General features: G+C 42.2%; 1 protein-coding gene across 5 annotated transcripts in view; it reads right to left on the reverse strand.

Moving 5' to 3' along the window:
* TACC2 (transforming acidic coiled-coil containing protein 2) overlaps positions 1 to 16,726 on the reverse strand; it is a 114,374-nt gene that overhangs the window by 35,874 nt on the left and 61,774 nt on the right. For all 5 annotated transcript variants that reach the window (XM_063405164.1, XM_063405160.1, XM_063405159.1 and 2 more), the window contains one exon: positions 3,068 to 3,234. In XM_063405164.1, coding sequence (XP_063261234.1) covers positions 3,068 to 3,234 — 167 coding nt within the window. The remainder of the gene's footprint in view (positions 1 to 3,067; positions 3,235 to 16,726) is intronic.

The raw sequence follows: 16,726 nt of genomic DNA on the forward strand, positions 1-16,726 counted from the left end.
GCAATAATATTTAAACAGATGCAATAGGCAAATATAGAAGAAATTGAATATCAGTTCTGTCTTCTAGAGAAAAAGCAAACAAAGGCAAATCTCTGGAAAATGCATACAACATAAACCCAGTTACTACGTTATGAGGGAAAAATGCCAAAAGCATATAGGAATCATAATTACCTTACACTGGAAATTTTGAAACATAGTTTATTTAAATTTCTTTCTTGTAATGAAAACTCTTTGATGTCAGGAAATCAATTAGTACCACTTTTTAAAAGTTCTGTAAAAATACTTTTGTCATTTATTCTAAGACATATTCTAATGTTGTATATAAAAGTTTCTTTTCAAATTTTCCATATCAGGCTTCAAGAGGAAAAACACTGATGAAGAATGCTGTCTATATCAAAAATTTAGTTTGTTTTTGTCTGGACCACAATGTCTCTACTGGAAAGCCTGACCTCAAATTTCCCTGGCTCCAGAAGGATTCAAATATAGGTGCCCCATATCCTGATTGTTGGGCTGTAATGCACAGAGGGGACTCCACTCTCACTGTCCCCTGTGAATTCAATCTGAATTCAGTCATCATCTGGGGAAGGCAGAGGGGGTGACAGAAAATTCTTAGGCAGGAACTCCTGGCCAAAACCAGGGTATTTGGGAGAATGGCCTTGGGAGACATTCTGGTGCTCAGATGGATGAAACAAGGGAGAAGAGGACACTGCTATGGGAAGCTGGGGAGACAAGTAACAATAATTTAAAATAATGACAAAAAATAGTAACCGCCACCTCAAACTCTCCAATTTGCCTCGAGATTATACCATGTTTCCCAGAATTTATTTAGGGAGGAATGGAAGGGCTCGCTGGTGGCACTTCCTGGGGCTCAGGGGTATTTTCCATACTTGTTCTGTTGCTCCTCTTCCCCTCCAGACTTGCCCTCAGACTGACTCCCCTCCTCTGCTCTGCTCCTCATGGACCAGAGCCATGCAGCAGGCTTTACCCCACCAGGAGCTGACACAGACCCAGCACGAGTCCAGCTTAGTTCACTTTCATCATATTTATTAAACGACCATTGCAGTCAACCTAATTAAAAACTCTCCTCTTGGCTTTCCAGCAGTGGGGTCCAGCTGCTGTGCTAATGACATCATGCAACACAACTGCAGCCATCTGCATAAGTAATTATTGTCAGCTATAGATGAAATAATCCTTTAAACACTTACTGTGCTCCCTCCTTCCACCCAAACGCGCTCTGTCACCCATCCCATGTGAAGACAAAGCCATGTGGCTGCTGAACCAGGAGCCCAGCAGGACAGGGCTGCCTCTCCCTGTGCCAGACTCTCCAGCTGCCCATATTCCTCACTCCTTTTCCAGCAAAACCTGGCTTTTTAGCTGCATGGTGCCATCCAGGAACTCTGCTTCAATGCCCCTGAGCCCTGAGGAAGGGACTCATTCTCTTTGTGTGCAGCCACATGCACAGCTTATGAAATAAATAAACTACAAGACACTCAAGTGGTTTACAAAGTACAAAATGTTTAGCTTTTCTCATTTCTAAACACCTAAACTATAGTCTTACTATTATTTATTTCTTCTAAAGATTTCTAAAACAAATGAATGCTTTGTGTTGCCCTCCTACATTCGGATTTTTTCTGCATTACACATCTTCTTCCCCTCCAGTAACTTCTCCTGTTGTATAACTGGGTTTTGCATCGTTTTGGAACACTGAACAGATCTCTGCCACTTTGCTGTAACTTGCCTCCCATGGACAATCTGATTTGCAAATGAAGTGGTTTCCCCTCTGCCACCCAATGGCCTCCAATAAAGTTCACACTGGCTGTGAACAGCTAGATTCAGTTTCCCACTTTTCTTCAGAAAGATCTGAAAAAAAGGAGGGGGAGAACTGGGATGGAAGGAGACAGGAATCACATGTGCCAGGGAAGCACATGTGTAATCAAGGGCTTGAAGATAATCTAGTGCAGTAATTAAAAGCACACTCTGTTCAGCATGTGTGTTCTTTTGTTCTCTGAGCACTTATTTGGTAATCACTGGATTGCCAAAGACTTTAAAAAAGGAAAAAGATGCAGTATGAGTAACTTTTACTACAATGACGAGGGAACTCTAAGAGCAGAAAGGGAAAAGCAGCAGCATGCCTCAGTATTTACTTTTTATTTTGTGAAATCAGTTTGTAGAAAATCCTTGAAGCTTCTTATAAACCTTTATTATAAATCAAGATCCTAAACAGCATTGCTTAATAACTAACTCCCAGAAATGCTTCAGGTGGCTTGAGATCTTTGGGGGGATGATACAACTCTTTCCAAACACAATACAAGTTAGCTTTAGACTGCCAGGAGAAATATTATCTGCATACAATTTAGCCAGGTGATCAAGATGACTTGACTTTCAGATGGGAAAAAGACAGCATAATGGGGAATTCAATCTCAAACGGTTCAGCTGTCATCCAACAGCCCAAACAAAGCTATTTTGGGCTAATAGCATGCTTTCTACTCCCTCATATTCCATTACTCAAGCTGGAGAACAAAGAACACTTTTTTGGGGAAAGAATTTCTTTGGGTTTAAAATACAATTCTTCCTTTTTAAAGGTTTTATATTCCCAGTGTGTACCAATTTTCACATATGTATACCATACACACAGTCATCCCCGTGCTCCTCCTATAAAATCAGTATTTCTGTTGTTCTAATGGCTTTTTGACCACCTCCTGTTTCAGTAACACATTTGAAAATGGCATTTTGTTTATTGTCACAGTTAACAGTGCTCACACAGGTACCCGCAGCTGCAACTCACATCTCCTTTTTCTACTCATCTGACTCTACTGTAGAGATCCTACAAAAAGAGGCTTGGTTCAAAATGAACAAAGTGTTTTTCTAGAGAGGTTCTCTTTAATATTTTTCAAATGTTATGGACAGATTCTCCATTATTTTATTCCGGGATGCAACAGGGTTTTTTCCTCTCTGCATGGGTAATTAACTAATAATCCAGAAGCCAATTTATTAGCATTAATTCTTTGACTGTGCTTAGAGAAATAGCTCCCTGAATATTCCCTCAATAACATGTCCCACCCATTACCTGTATCTTCCACGGGCAGCTGAGGTTTTATTTCTTGCTCTGCTACGTCTGCAACAACTGCTGCTGCTGCTGCTGCTGCTTCAGGGGCTGGCTGTGGAGGTGAAGGTGGTGCCTTGACAGGTGTAGTGGACTCCGGGGTCTCAAAGGCTTCTTCAGAGTCAGAGCTCCTGGGGAAAATCAAAGCAGAGACTGGTGAGCACCGTGAGGATTCACGTTTGCAGCTCAGGCTTGGCAATGCTGGGCATCCTGAGCTGGTGGCACAGAGCTCAGCTCTCAGGCTACCTCTGTGTTTCCCTGGGGAGATTTGACATTCCAGTCTGGTTTCCAGAGCAGGATGTCATGGCTGTGGTCTTCTCCCTAGACAAGTATTTATGTCATTTGTGTTACAGAAGGAACACACACTTGGAAATGAATCCATCCTGCAAAGCCTGCTTCGCACTGTGAGGGTGGCTCAGCCACACAGACCAATACCCCCGTGCTACTCCTTTGCACAAGCACACCTGAATTAACTAAAATATAAATATAAAAATACTCTTCTGAAAAGAATTTCCTAGCTTCATAAAAAAACCCCGAACATCTAAAACAGCACCAAATTTCTTTGTGTGCTCTCAAGGGTGAGAGAGCAGACATGAAGATATCTGAGGTGCAGCAAACTCTTGTGCATCCTCCTCCTCTGGAAATACTACATCCCATTTTCAGCAGAATTTTACCTGAGCCCTGCCCAAACAGACACTGTGACACAAGGTAAGACAGCCTGTAAAATGCATGGAATCCTGGTATTTTCAATAATCCTTTTGTGCTCACAGGGACACAAAAAAAAAAAGGGTGGGTGCCAGGCCAGGAAGGAGAGAGTAGCACCCAAAATGGAGTCATTCAAGTGAAACACAAGCTTGAAAGGGAGCAACTCTACAAAATTATGAGTAACATAAACATTAAGTGAAGATCTAAACCATTCAAGGACACACCACTTGCTTTTAGAGGTGTATAGCCATAAGAAGCTATCCTTCTAGGTCTGGAAACTATAGATCATACTTGTTCTTAAACTGAGCCCAAATTATAAACATTTCATCCTTTGTTTGGGAGCAAGGAATGCAGTAACAATGGTGTCATATTCAATATGCACTGAACATATGTTCAAAATACATTCAATAAGCATTTCTGTTGGTCAAATGTAGTTTTGGACTGTTGGTCTGTAATTAAGTAAATTGAACACAGCAGCTTGCTAAAGGACAGGACTGATTTGCCTCTTCCCAGTGGTTCTGTGTTGCCATGAAATTGAGAAGCCATTTCATCCCCCAGGAGCACTCCACAAACCACCCCAAATCAAGGACTCCTCTCATTTTGCTGGAGTCAGAAGGTAACTCTGAGCTGCCAGATTCTGTTTGGTTTCCTGAGACTCGCGACTATTTTAAGCAGCTCCATGTCAGGAGAAGTACAAATACAGGATTTGCATTCATTTACCTCAATCTATCACAGCATAAAGCCTTAGGAGAGTTGGGGAAGAAGAGACTCCAGTGTCACCCTGACACCCCAAGGAGCACAGTGGCCCCAGTCTTCCCAATCCCTCTTTTCTGCAGAATTCCAGAGAGAGCTCCACCTCCTCCCACCCCATCAGGATGCACATCATGACCCTGTGCCAACCAAACCCTGGCTCATCACTCCTACACCTGAAGCAAAAGGAGTTCTACTAGGTTATAACTTTGGATGTTTGGAAATTTCCTTTTTCCCTCCCCAAACTTACACAGCTCAAACCCACTGTGTCTGGCTTTTGATTATATCTGCTGTCACAGCTCCTCAAAAAGCCTTTGTGTCACTTCTTTAACCATCCTCATCCCTCAGGCCACAGAGGAGTCAAACTAGAACAGGCACACTGCATCATTTTAAATCATATCCCTACAAAGATGCACCATGTTTTAAGTTCCACATATTTTAAGCTTAAAAACAGCTGCAAACAAAGAGCTTTTGTAAATAAAGCTTCACAATAGGTATTCAACAACAACAACAAAAAAGCTTTCTCCTCCCTCCATGGAGCTGGTTCAGAAAACTTTGTAGAATCAAAGAGAAACAGAGTTGTGTGATATTTTCCCAGTGTCATAAAAATAAACCCAGGAAGTTACCATCTAAACCAACAAAATGAGAAGTAATTCATATCTCTCAGGCTTTCACGTAGGTTTTCATTGTGCTGCACTTAATTAATGTTTCACCCTCTACAATTTGAACTCAAAGTCTAGCTCTGTAATACTCAAACAATAATGTTTAGACTCCTTTTTCCCAAACTGTCTGTACAGCACATGTAACATATACAGTAACCAGAAAAGAAAAAAACCCCTCTGTTTTCATGTCCTACTCAAAGAAGGATTTGTTAAACTGCCTTGATGGAGCAGTTCTGTATCCTCTTTAGTTAAATTATGGAGAGAGTTGGTGCCTGTTTATCTACCTTTCAGAAGAGTTCCCTTTGTTTACTTGGTCTCTTCCTTGGATGAATTGGGCATAACCATTTGAAGTAAATAGAAATACTTGTTCTTTTTTGTTCATTGGATGATTTTCCACTCTGGAAAACCTTTTGAATCTGTGGACAGACAACTGAGGTGCCTGAGCTCCAGAAAAAGGCTGTGTTTTGCTAGTATTTAATAATTCCCCAGAGATTCTGATGCAACACTCCTGATTTGCAGCTAGTACAATCAAAAACTCCTTTAACCATAACTCAAATCCCGATGTCCTTGTTATGAGAAGCAATTATGCTCACAAAGAAAATTCTATTTAACAAAGAAACATGAAGGGAAGCTTAATACCAGAAAAACCTTCTTTATCATGGCCTGGGATCTGGGCAGGGGCATAAAGCCTGGAAGCACATTCCAGTACTATTCTCCAAAGTCAATGTGCCTTCTGGAAATATTAAATGTTGTGTTGAGTTTTCTTTAGTGAAAATACGGATTGTCTCTCACATGAGATTTTTTTTAAGACTACAGTCCTACGCTCAAATGGTAAGAAAAGATTTTCCCAGAACAGTATTTTCTGTGAAAAGGAAATGACATATTTCAGCCAGTTCAATTCACAACACCCTTTCTCTGAGAAATTCAGGGAATACATGGAACAAAAAGAAATAATGCTGCTGCTGTACAGTTCTTGGTGCAAAACAAGACTGCCAAATTGTGATACACCCTGAGAGTTGGCAGCAATTCAAAGCTGCACAAGGAGCAGCCACCACAGGTCCAGCTGTGGGCAGGTTCTCAGCAAAGGAACACTCTTGTACCATCTAGAATATGATTCTGAAGCTCCAGCCAAGGATGAAGCCAAGAGCAGAGTGTGAGCCTGCAGGACTTGTTTGTGGAGCAGTGATGAAGTGGGAGCTACAGGAAGGAGAACACATTCATGCATCTGTTTAGCCAGCCTGGGAAACTAGTAGGAGCTTACTTTCATAATATGTAATATATAACTTTCCATCTGTAACCTTTGGATTTTGTACATAACAGGCAAAAAATCTAGATTGTAGAAGTCACGAAACAGTCTTTCAGTCTGTCTCTTTCAAGTCCCTTCTTGAAAGACAGCGGTAAACAGTAAATACAACATGTACAGATGGGGTCCCACAGAAGGGGAGAACAGGGAAATCCAAGAATCAGACTAGACAAACAAAATCTGGCAACACTGCATCAACTTGTGGAGCCTGAGCACTCCCACTCTCATCTGGGAAGTCTGAGAGCTCTTGCCCGGCCTGTTACATAAATCTCAGGAGGAAATACTGAAGGCAGTCACCAGGGCTGACCTCTCTTCTTCACCTCCGGCCACGTGGAAACCCAGCCTCATAAGTTACATTACCTTTTTTTATAAACCACAGGTTCTTACAATTTAAATCCTCCCCGATTTCAAAATTAAAAATTGCCTTTTTGTCAGTGCAGCTGGAAAGCAGTCAGGAAGCAAGAATGAGATCTCTCCATTCCCCTGCCTCTGCTTGCTGCCTGCCCTGGTCAGGCAGACACAGCCCCCAAAGTGAGTGAGGTCATCCCAGTTGCCACCCGGAAACTCAATTCATTAAAAAGCAGCTTTCAACAGAGCTGTGGCCTTGGGCTGTGGTGGGAATGCTGCCATCTGCCTCGGGTTCCTCCAATATTGACTCTGCAGCAGCACAGGCTGCACCAGCACCAGCGTGCTCCCTGGTTTCATTTCAGAGCAAGGAAAGAGAATAGAAAAGAAACCTAAAAGCAGGACTTTGACATGAGGACTGAGCTCAGCAGCACCACCTCCTACAGAGGCACTCAAAGGAGCAAAACTGGAACTGGGATGCGCCCAAGGGAGTTCCACGGGCTTTTGTAGAGTTACTTCATTTAATGTTAAATCTATATAGAAGTTTTGTTCCGTGTATAGCCTACTTCAGGAAAAAAAGGCAAACAAACATGCTTGACTACTTTATGGAGTACTGATCTATTGATGTGCAATACGAACAGTCTGGAGAGGAAATGGGGGGTGGTATTATGAATTTTTGAAGGCAGGAGTTGGAGCTGCCTGGGTTGGGAGTGGGGAGAGGGGGATGGAGCCAAAGGAGCTGCTCTCTATCAGCCAGGGTTGTGGAATCACAGGTAACAAGAAGACTGGCTTCAGGGAGATCTGCTCCAAAAAAGCTATGGTGAACAGCCTCTATATCAATTTGGACATTTCCTTCCAAACTTTACTCTTAGGAAAAAGTATGGTTTATTTCCCTAACTAGAACGTGTCCTGGATTAACTGAGGTCTCTCCTACCTGCCAGCAATATCACTGATGCCCTGCCAGCACTCCATAAACTCAACCTTCTCCCTGCTACTCAAAAAACTCTGTTCACCAATCGTTTTGCTCTGTATTTTATTGACATGACAACTTCATTCTCATGGTGTATTTTGAAATAGGATGTGTTGGGACAAAATAAACCAGGCAATCTTACAACACACACAACAACAAAACCAAACTGTGCTCCATTGCCATCCAAGAGTGCTGGGAGGGAAATGCAATGAAAGCAAGGACTGCAAAGGTTCACTGCTGTTTGCAGATTGCCCTCTAATTGCAGTGTGAACAAGATTTGGAGGTGTGCAGAGAAACTGAGGACTCAGAAGATGAGCAATTTCTTCTTGACCAGTTTTAACTGGTAAGAACTCCTACAGTCTTTTCCTGAGGCACAGCTGGACTCCCTGAAGGGGAGGAGACAGAAATGGGTATTTTGTCTTTTTTTTTCCATCTCATCTGCAGATCACATGTTTTTTACACCTGGCTAGAGCTGCAGCTCAAGGGGAAAATGTCTGTCCAAGTACATCCATTGCCTCTAGGAAACATAAACCCACATTAAAGTCCTCTGCAGACCTGTTTCCCTGAGCCTGAGGACTCAAACAAGGAATTTGTCACCAGGGGATCATCACACAGTGCCCAGTTCCTGTACAAGGTACTGGCAAGTATCTGAGGCAAACAGAGTCCAAGGCCGTGGCATGAAGGACCCAAACGAGCAAACACTGCAGTACTAATGCAAAAGCACCATCTGTGGCAAGGCCTAAAGGAAACAGATTCCATCAGGCCTGGCCCTCCAAAGCATTTGCAGCTGTTATATCATAAATTTAAGGTATAAATTTCACACGAGTATTTACTGAACAATTTATCATGCACCATGAGAGGGAACTCAATCAGAGAGAAAAGGAGAAAAAAAACCCTAACCAACTTTTTAGATTATTCAATTTAGTACTGCAGATTAATTTTGGCTTTCATTCTTGGTATCTCCCACTGGGAGATGAGCTAGAAATAAAAAGGAGGAATGAGTTCTGTAGCTTCACCTCCATCGATCATTTCCAGAGATGATCCTCATAAAGCCTGCATGAATAATTCAGGTGTGGTTTACTGATGAGCCCAGAACCAAGGATACAGGAGTGGCTGCATCCTTCTGAGGTCAATCTGGTAGTGTGTTACTTAAGCAGGCACTTTTACTGCAGTGGCAAGGGCCACACAGGCTGACAGATTTGGAAAGACACTCAGTAACTCCAAGCTTTAGAGTTTCTAAAGCCAGAGAGACAAGGCAGTCAGAGATATGCATTAATTTCAGTCAAAGCTCGTTCACTGTAAAAATCTGATAAAACCTTTTCAGATTTCCAGGTGTCATTTTCAATGGTTAAACTGATTCTCTCTTAAAAATCCCCCAAACCCAAGTAAGTCACAACATAAAAAGAACACCGAGGCAGGATGTTCCAGCAATACATCTCTCCAGATGAAGATCAAGCCTGCTCTCAACTGCTGCACATACACAGAATCACAAAATAGTTTGGGTTAGCAGGGACCTTTCAAGTTCATCAAATTCAGTGCTCGTGGTCAGTTCAGTTCAAGTCTGCCTTACCCACTGAGGCTGGGACCTTTAAACAGCATGAACAGCTTCTTGTTGTAAATGTATGCAGAGTCCAGAGGGGAAAAATGACTGCTCATTACATTTTACATTTGAGGGCTTTTTCCTTCTGTTTATATAGCATTAAATAACTGACAATCTCTCATAATTCACCCTGTGGTATCACTTGTGGTACAGTTACACAAATCTAATACGGACACACATCCAGTCTTTCCTCTCTCTTTTTTTTTTTTTTTTTTTTTCCTTCAGACTGTTACAAATAAAGCCCTGCATTGTAATTCAAAATCATCAGGAGAGCCCAAATGGAAATCCCTTTCCTGGAGATCGAGTTACCACTTCAGGCCAGCAGCCATTAGCTGACCCAAGGGCCTACTCATGAGGACCAAGAATGTTCTACAGCTACAACAAAAGGTCATTTTCTTAATCCCAGCACTAGGTTAAGATAATATCAAAGATATCCCAACTATCTATGCTGTGATTGTTACATAATATTTGCTTACACAGTGACTTCCAGCTAACATGGAAGTTAGGATCCAATAATTAGCTTCTTTCAACATGATGACTGTTAGCTATTACATGCTTTGAATATGAAACATCCCTACAGATTTTAAATTTTGATATTAAATTTGTACAGCAAGCCACAGCAAACAGAGATGCAATGGTGGAGTTATCTGGTTATTTTAGGTATAGATATTTGGCGTCTACCAAATTAGAATTAGTCTGCCTATCAAACCCAGCAGCCACAGATCTGCTGAATACATGATTTTAGAAAACAATGCAAATTTATGTGGTGAGTGGCATAAACCTCACAAACTTTCTATTATGCTCTAGAGGCATAAAGCTCACAAACCATTTCCCCTTTCTCTAATAAAACATACCTTTGAAATTACAGGGTGTCTCAAAAGAATTCAGTGCCTCTGTGGTGGCTGGAGCAGATGATCTCCAGAGGTCCCCTCCAACTCCAACCACTCTGATCCTGTGACAACCTTTTGCCCAGAGAAGAGCAAAGCCAGTAACCTCAGCCCAGCCTGCTGGAGCTGAAAGAGGGGTGACACTTCAAGGACCACGGAAAGGCATCTGCCCTGCTGCCTCTGCCCCTTGGGGAATGTTCTCAGTGCTGGATCTGATGCTCACACTCAGTCAGGAGCTGGGGGTGGTACCAACATGTCACTTATGTGTCAACACACTCCATTTACAAGACAGCTCCTTTAGGGACACATTTCTGACCATTAACTATTAATGGACCTCTCTCACACTATTGTAGGGCAAAGTGACAAGATCATCCATCCTAGGATTAAATAAATTCACAACAAACTCATGCTGTGAGGAGACCAGCCACAAAAGGGGTCACAAGAAGATGATGTTGGGAAGGAAACAGATCACCGAGCTTTCCTTCAGCTCACATCCTGCTCCCACAGGCGTGACACCATTGTCCCACAGGAACATTATTACTGATGTGCACACACAGGATGAGAACAAAGCCTTGAGAATATAATAAAATTATGTTTGGTACCTGCAAGGTGCACACAGGAAAGCCACAGGGTACTGGTCTCTGAGGATCTGCTCCAGGGATGTGCAAAATGCCCCAGACCAGACCAGAAGTCAGTGGGAATTCAGAGATTTCTAGTGCTGAGTTTGCACTGAAAAAGTGCATTACAGGGGAATCCTTCAGTTGCTAGCTGGTGTGTATGGCACCTGTACAGAATTTATGTCATATGTGCACAAAAAAGGCAATCACACCTTGTGCTACTCTCCTGCAACACTCGTGCCATACTCTACAGGTTTCTGCCTTGCAAAGTCTGACCATCAAAACAAAGCCATAATTTCATCACAGGGTTATTTCAGTTTAAACAATAATGCTGGAGAATCATTTTAGACCTACTTTATAACCGTCAGGGCTGCTAAGTCACCAGATCTCTTTTATTTTTATTTTAAAACTGGATATGGCTCAATGAAAGGTACAACTCCAACTTCCTTAATCACACAGTGATTATTCCAAATAATTTTATACAAGAAATCCATGAACTGGGATGAGGTTGATTTCCTTGGTATCTTCATTCTTTATCCTATCTTTCTGATGCATTAAAACATTAATTAAAAACAATATTGTAGGACAGAGAAAGTGAGGGCCATTTTTTAAAAAATGTTTTTGTAAAAGAACACAATCAAAGCTGGAAGGTTTAAACAGAAATCATGTTTTGTATTCAAAATAATATTCCACAAAATCATCTGCAGTTCCTTCCTCAGCAGAGGCTTTCTGCTCAACCTAAGAGCAGAATAACATCACGTGTTCACTTTATGGCCTGAGCTATGAAGCAGCAGAGAAGCATCTTTTGCAATTCTCACTTAAAACGAGAATGCAACTCTCACTTAAGATGTCAAATAAATCCCATTCCACCGAAACGACAATTGCACAAGAGCTCATATTGACAGGATGTGTGCAGGAGCTCCTCTCCAGAGGAAGATTTTGATATTATTTCAGCATAAATATTCCTGCAGAAAACACAGCTCCCCAGAAAAATAACCACAATTACAACAAAGGTGGCCCTTGCCAGCCCACAAGGGTGAGTCGTGAGAGGCACAGGGCTGAATTTTGGGACACGAGGGGGAAGGTGATCCTGCAGCCAGAGTCACTGCCCTGGCCTGAGCGGTTCTGTGCCTCCCCTCAAATCCTCTGCTGCCCCCGAGCAGCTCAGACAGCTCAGCTGAGCTCGCAGTGATTGACACCAGGGTAAATTCGGTGTGAATGGGTGAATATGGTCACACATTGCTGCTGATGTGATGCTCCTGAGTCACTCTCAGCTCTTCCAGTAATGGAGCTTCCAAGCTGAAGGCCTGGGATAACTCAGTGTCTGAGCTCAGGGACAACAGTCTGGATTTTCTTTTTTTACACAGGTGAGATAACAGAAATAAAATGCTATGGCTTTCCCTTTCGGATCATTACATGGGACTTCAGCAATGGAAAATAAAACCTTGTGTGTTATCCAAGCCACACAGATCAGTTTGGAAATGTGTCTTCTATAGCAGATTGCAAAAAGAAAACTATGAAAACCTTAAACATTAATCACTTGCTATAAAAAGGCCCGGTTTTCCTCACAGGATGGCTATATTTAGAGAACAGGATTAGAACTGCAGTGGAGGAGAACCAAAAGGGCATAATCATCTTTAAAAAAATGTTGAATTTTGGGGTTTAGCCTATTGTCTTATAAACAATCCTCCTACCATAACTGAAATGGGAAGAAGGAATTATTTTTTCCTGCTTTTCCCCCTTGTTTATTCAGCAATTTTGAGCACATTTTGTGCAGAAGCCAAATTCCCACTCCCCCAACAAAAGCCATTTCCTGCTTTCACACAGCAATGCTAGAGAAATCTCTCAAGCTGTGGGAAACCACATCTGAAGGAAAAAAGACTGCGGGATATAACATGGCACACTTACAGCAGCACTTCAATCTACTTAAATCATTTTTCTAACTGATTAGCAAGAAGTTCCCCATATTGCTTTAAATCATGTTAAATTTTTCCTTTTTATTGCTTTTCCTGAGATCTAGCAGGGTATGTTTTTCAACACCACTGATATAAATGAATAATAAAACAATCTCCCATCCTTTATGGCCAGCCTGCTTTCTCTTCTACTGGCTTCAGCCCGAATAATGAAAATATCTACGCCACAGAAACAGGATTCAGAATTGAAATTGTTTTTTAAATCCCTATGCTCTTCTCAGGCAGATGCTTTATTCTCAGAGGTACAACAGGAAAAAGCAATTTAATTAAAAGCACTCTTCTTCAGACATCACAACTGCAAATATACTAACATGTGCCTAAATCACCAGAGGCTGCTGAATATTCAACCACAAAAATCTTTTAAGAAAGATGCAGGTTACCCCAATATCAGAGGTGGAAATTAGCTAAAACAAATATAACCACTTAATGCATAATAATCCCAGCCAGTGATGCACTTTGCTCACCCTAGTGGGGTAGGGGTTGGTGTTTGAATCAGTGGTTTGTGTTCAAATATTTAATACCCCTGGCAGGTATTTTTCCTCTTCTTTTAGTCCTAAAGTCTAAAATTTTAATCCAGGAAACATCACTGTGTGAACTGTCCCCTCATGAAGAAGCATCCTGTGCTCCTGCCACGCATGGAGCCGATGGGAGACCGAGCAATAATTCACTGGGAGCCAGAGCCACAGGTTCAGAATTCAGGCTTTGTTTACTGGAGGCAGCTTTTAAATGCAACAAGGCTTTGCAGAGCCACATCTCAGCTCTGCCACGCAGCTCCAAAGCAGGACCCGGGGACAAAGCAGTGGCTGTGAATGTGTGACACCTGCCATTCCTGGGGACCAGATAAGCCTGGAAACACTGACATGGGGAAATAAGGCTGTGCTCCTGTAATACCTGTGGATGGCCCTTCCTTTCAGAAAGGAGACAAGGATTACACAGGGGTGGAGAAGAGAGGTGGGGAGAACCTTCACTAAAAAGGAAAGAGAGGAGGAGAGACCTCTGCCTTCAACCTGCTCCATACTCAACCTTTTTGGCCCCTGCACTGCCTCCCTAAAGAACTTTGCAAGATCCTCTCTAACCCTTATTCCTCTACTTCAACACGTAAAGCAGCTGCAGGAACAGAAACATGGCCAGCGAGCAGTAGGAGCAAAGAACAATAGAAAAAAAATCTCTCAACCTCTTAACAACAACAACAAAAATCTCTGCTTGGGCTCTACTCATTCCACCTCCTGCCTCGGGTGGGTGAGATCCCTCTGCTGCTGCTCCAGAAGGTTTCCACTGCCTTCATTCACCTCTCCATGGGCACACTCAGTGCTCCTCCAGCTCTCAGGGAAAGAATCCCATTCCTTCCCATAGGTGCTGTGGGAATGCCTGGCTCAGGAAGCACCGACTCAGCAGCACAGCGTGATGGAAAGGGCAAATCCCTGCTCTCCAGTGGCATTTCACCAGCTGGCACCCAGCTGGACTGCCCACAGCTCAGCTGAGGAGCAAGGTGCTGAACCTTCCCTTCCCAAGCTCTGCCTTTGGTCCTGCACTTGGGAATTTAAACCAAGAGATCTGAATTCCTTGCTCATCTTTCCTCTCCTTTACCAACCAAACCCTTTTCCCAGCACAATGCTGGGCTGATTTCTAAGAAGAGCAATGGGCTGTTATTAACAAGACCAATAAATGCAGGTTTTTATGCTGAAGGAAACCAAAGCTCTAAAGGAGCAGGAGCTTATGTGATTGTAACCATACCCTGTGTCTGATAAAACCTGGTTTACATTAAGCCCTACAAAAAAGCTGCTTTTCTTTAGGAATACCATATCGTGCAGATTTGGACATAACTCTAAGGATTCCAATTAATCAAAATCAAGTAAGCTTAAGACGGAAAGACACAGATTTTCTGTAAGTTTATACATTTGCCCCAACAGAACCAACAGCCCCAGTTCTTCCTCTCTAAGAGATTTCCCAAGCATCCATTCATTCCCTAAATCATTCCTTGCAGTAGAGGGAGAGGAGCTGTAGCAGACAATGCTGCAGGGCAGCAACAAACAAGAAGTAGAGCTCTACAGTTCCTCCGAGGTCTGTCTCAGACATAGCCACAGTTGCTTCAACCAAAATTCAGTTCACGTGCAAACTCCAGTTTGGCTTCCTGAGCCAAGGAAAGATCTCACTATCTTGTCTGGTGTCACCATCAATGAAGGCTCTCAGGCCAAAGCCTGCCTTACAAGAAAATTTAAGACTGTGGTGGAAAAAGGAAACTAATTCAATTTTTTTCCCATTAAGTTGGTTCTAATGGGAATACAAAACATGATATCCACAGCCTGCTCCTAAATTCAGATGGTTGCTTCAGAGCATTTAAGGATCTGAAGAGAAATTACACTTTTCTTTTCTTAGCTTTTTCCATAGTAAAAAGTACATTTGCTTGTTTGCTTCTTACAGCAAACCCACCCACTTTCCCCAGGAGAATGCAAACTGCATTGAATTTCTAGCTGTCATTACAACTCTGCCTCTTGCCACTCAAAAGTCTGTTTACCTGGACTACACAAGAATCTTGGTACATAGCTAAATCCTTACAAAGCATCAGACATGGATAAGGAAATGTATCCAAGGCATAAGGAAATATAAAAACTGTATGTGTATGGTCTTAAAACAAAGGAAATGTGCTTGTAAGAGACAGAACTGCTTTTCTGGGTGCTGTAATCACATTAGAGAAACATTGAAAGCACCCAGACTATTACCTCCTGAAACACACAGCACTGAAGAGCATCTTTGATTTAAATCTAACAATCAGTTCCTCTGACTGCTGGGTCAAGGCAAGCAAAAAGCAGAAAAGCAAACGCAGCCAGGGAAGCAGCGCTGCTGGTAAATGACAGCCACAATGCATGTGCAGGAAATGCCTTTTCATTCATGTTTTTACCACCTCACATCAGTTTGTATTTTCCAATTTGCCTGCATGTCATAATACATAACAGATGACAGCAGCTCCATTACCCATGGCACAGGGCACCCCACTCCGTATGGAGAGCTTTAGAGCCCACATGGGCTTGCCAGACGTGTCCTGTGTCTTGTTAATAGAGGGGTGAGGGAGGCTGGGGTCTTTTCATTTTGTTCTCAAGTCTAAACGTGACCTGCCTACTTCCAGTGACAGAAGAAGTGGTTGATGTAACCACCTCTCATATCAAAGGGAGTGCTGTCATTGACTTCAGAGATGAGATCCTTCGGGCTCAAATAAGGGAGGCTGGAATGAAAGACAGGGAAGCTTGACTGAAGAATCTCCTCGTTACCTCTGGAACATCTTAAGTAAAACATCCCCGTGGCTTCCAGCAATTCACCCTGTTTAGCAGACAAACGATAGAGCATCCTCTAATTACTGATGGGGATGCTCACTGAAGGCTGTCAGTAAGAGGAAGAAGAAAACAAATTTATGTTTCTACACAATAAGCTGACAATAGGCAGAACTGTCTGTCAAGGGATTAACTCAGACTAAATATCAATTCCGTAGCAGCAGCTTCCCCTCCTCCCAAGACCCAAATTCTATCAATATTTTCTAATTTTATATATATATCTATATATCTAATATATATCTCCTACTCTTCCATGTAGATATATTTATTTGGACCATTTAATACTGTGAAAATATTTCACCAGACGAATGTCTTTCAAACTTTTAAGGACCACACAATGGATTCTTCCAGGTTTGGGAGATAGAAAAATAAAAAAATGTGGTGGCAAGCAAAGGCTTTTTTTTTACACATATGGAGCAATAACTTTTATAAATACATGTGTGTATAGACCCTTACACAAAGAAAACTGCTCACATCTCCTGTGC

Source organism: Prinia subflava, chromosome 9, assembly GCF_021018805.1.
Source record: "Prinia subflava isolate CZ2003 ecotype Zambia chromosome 9, Cam_Psub_1.2, whole genome shotgun sequence".
In the NCBI taxonomy this organism is placed as follows: Eukaryota; Metazoa; Chordata; class Aves; order Passeriformes; family Cisticolidae; genus Prinia; species Prinia subflava.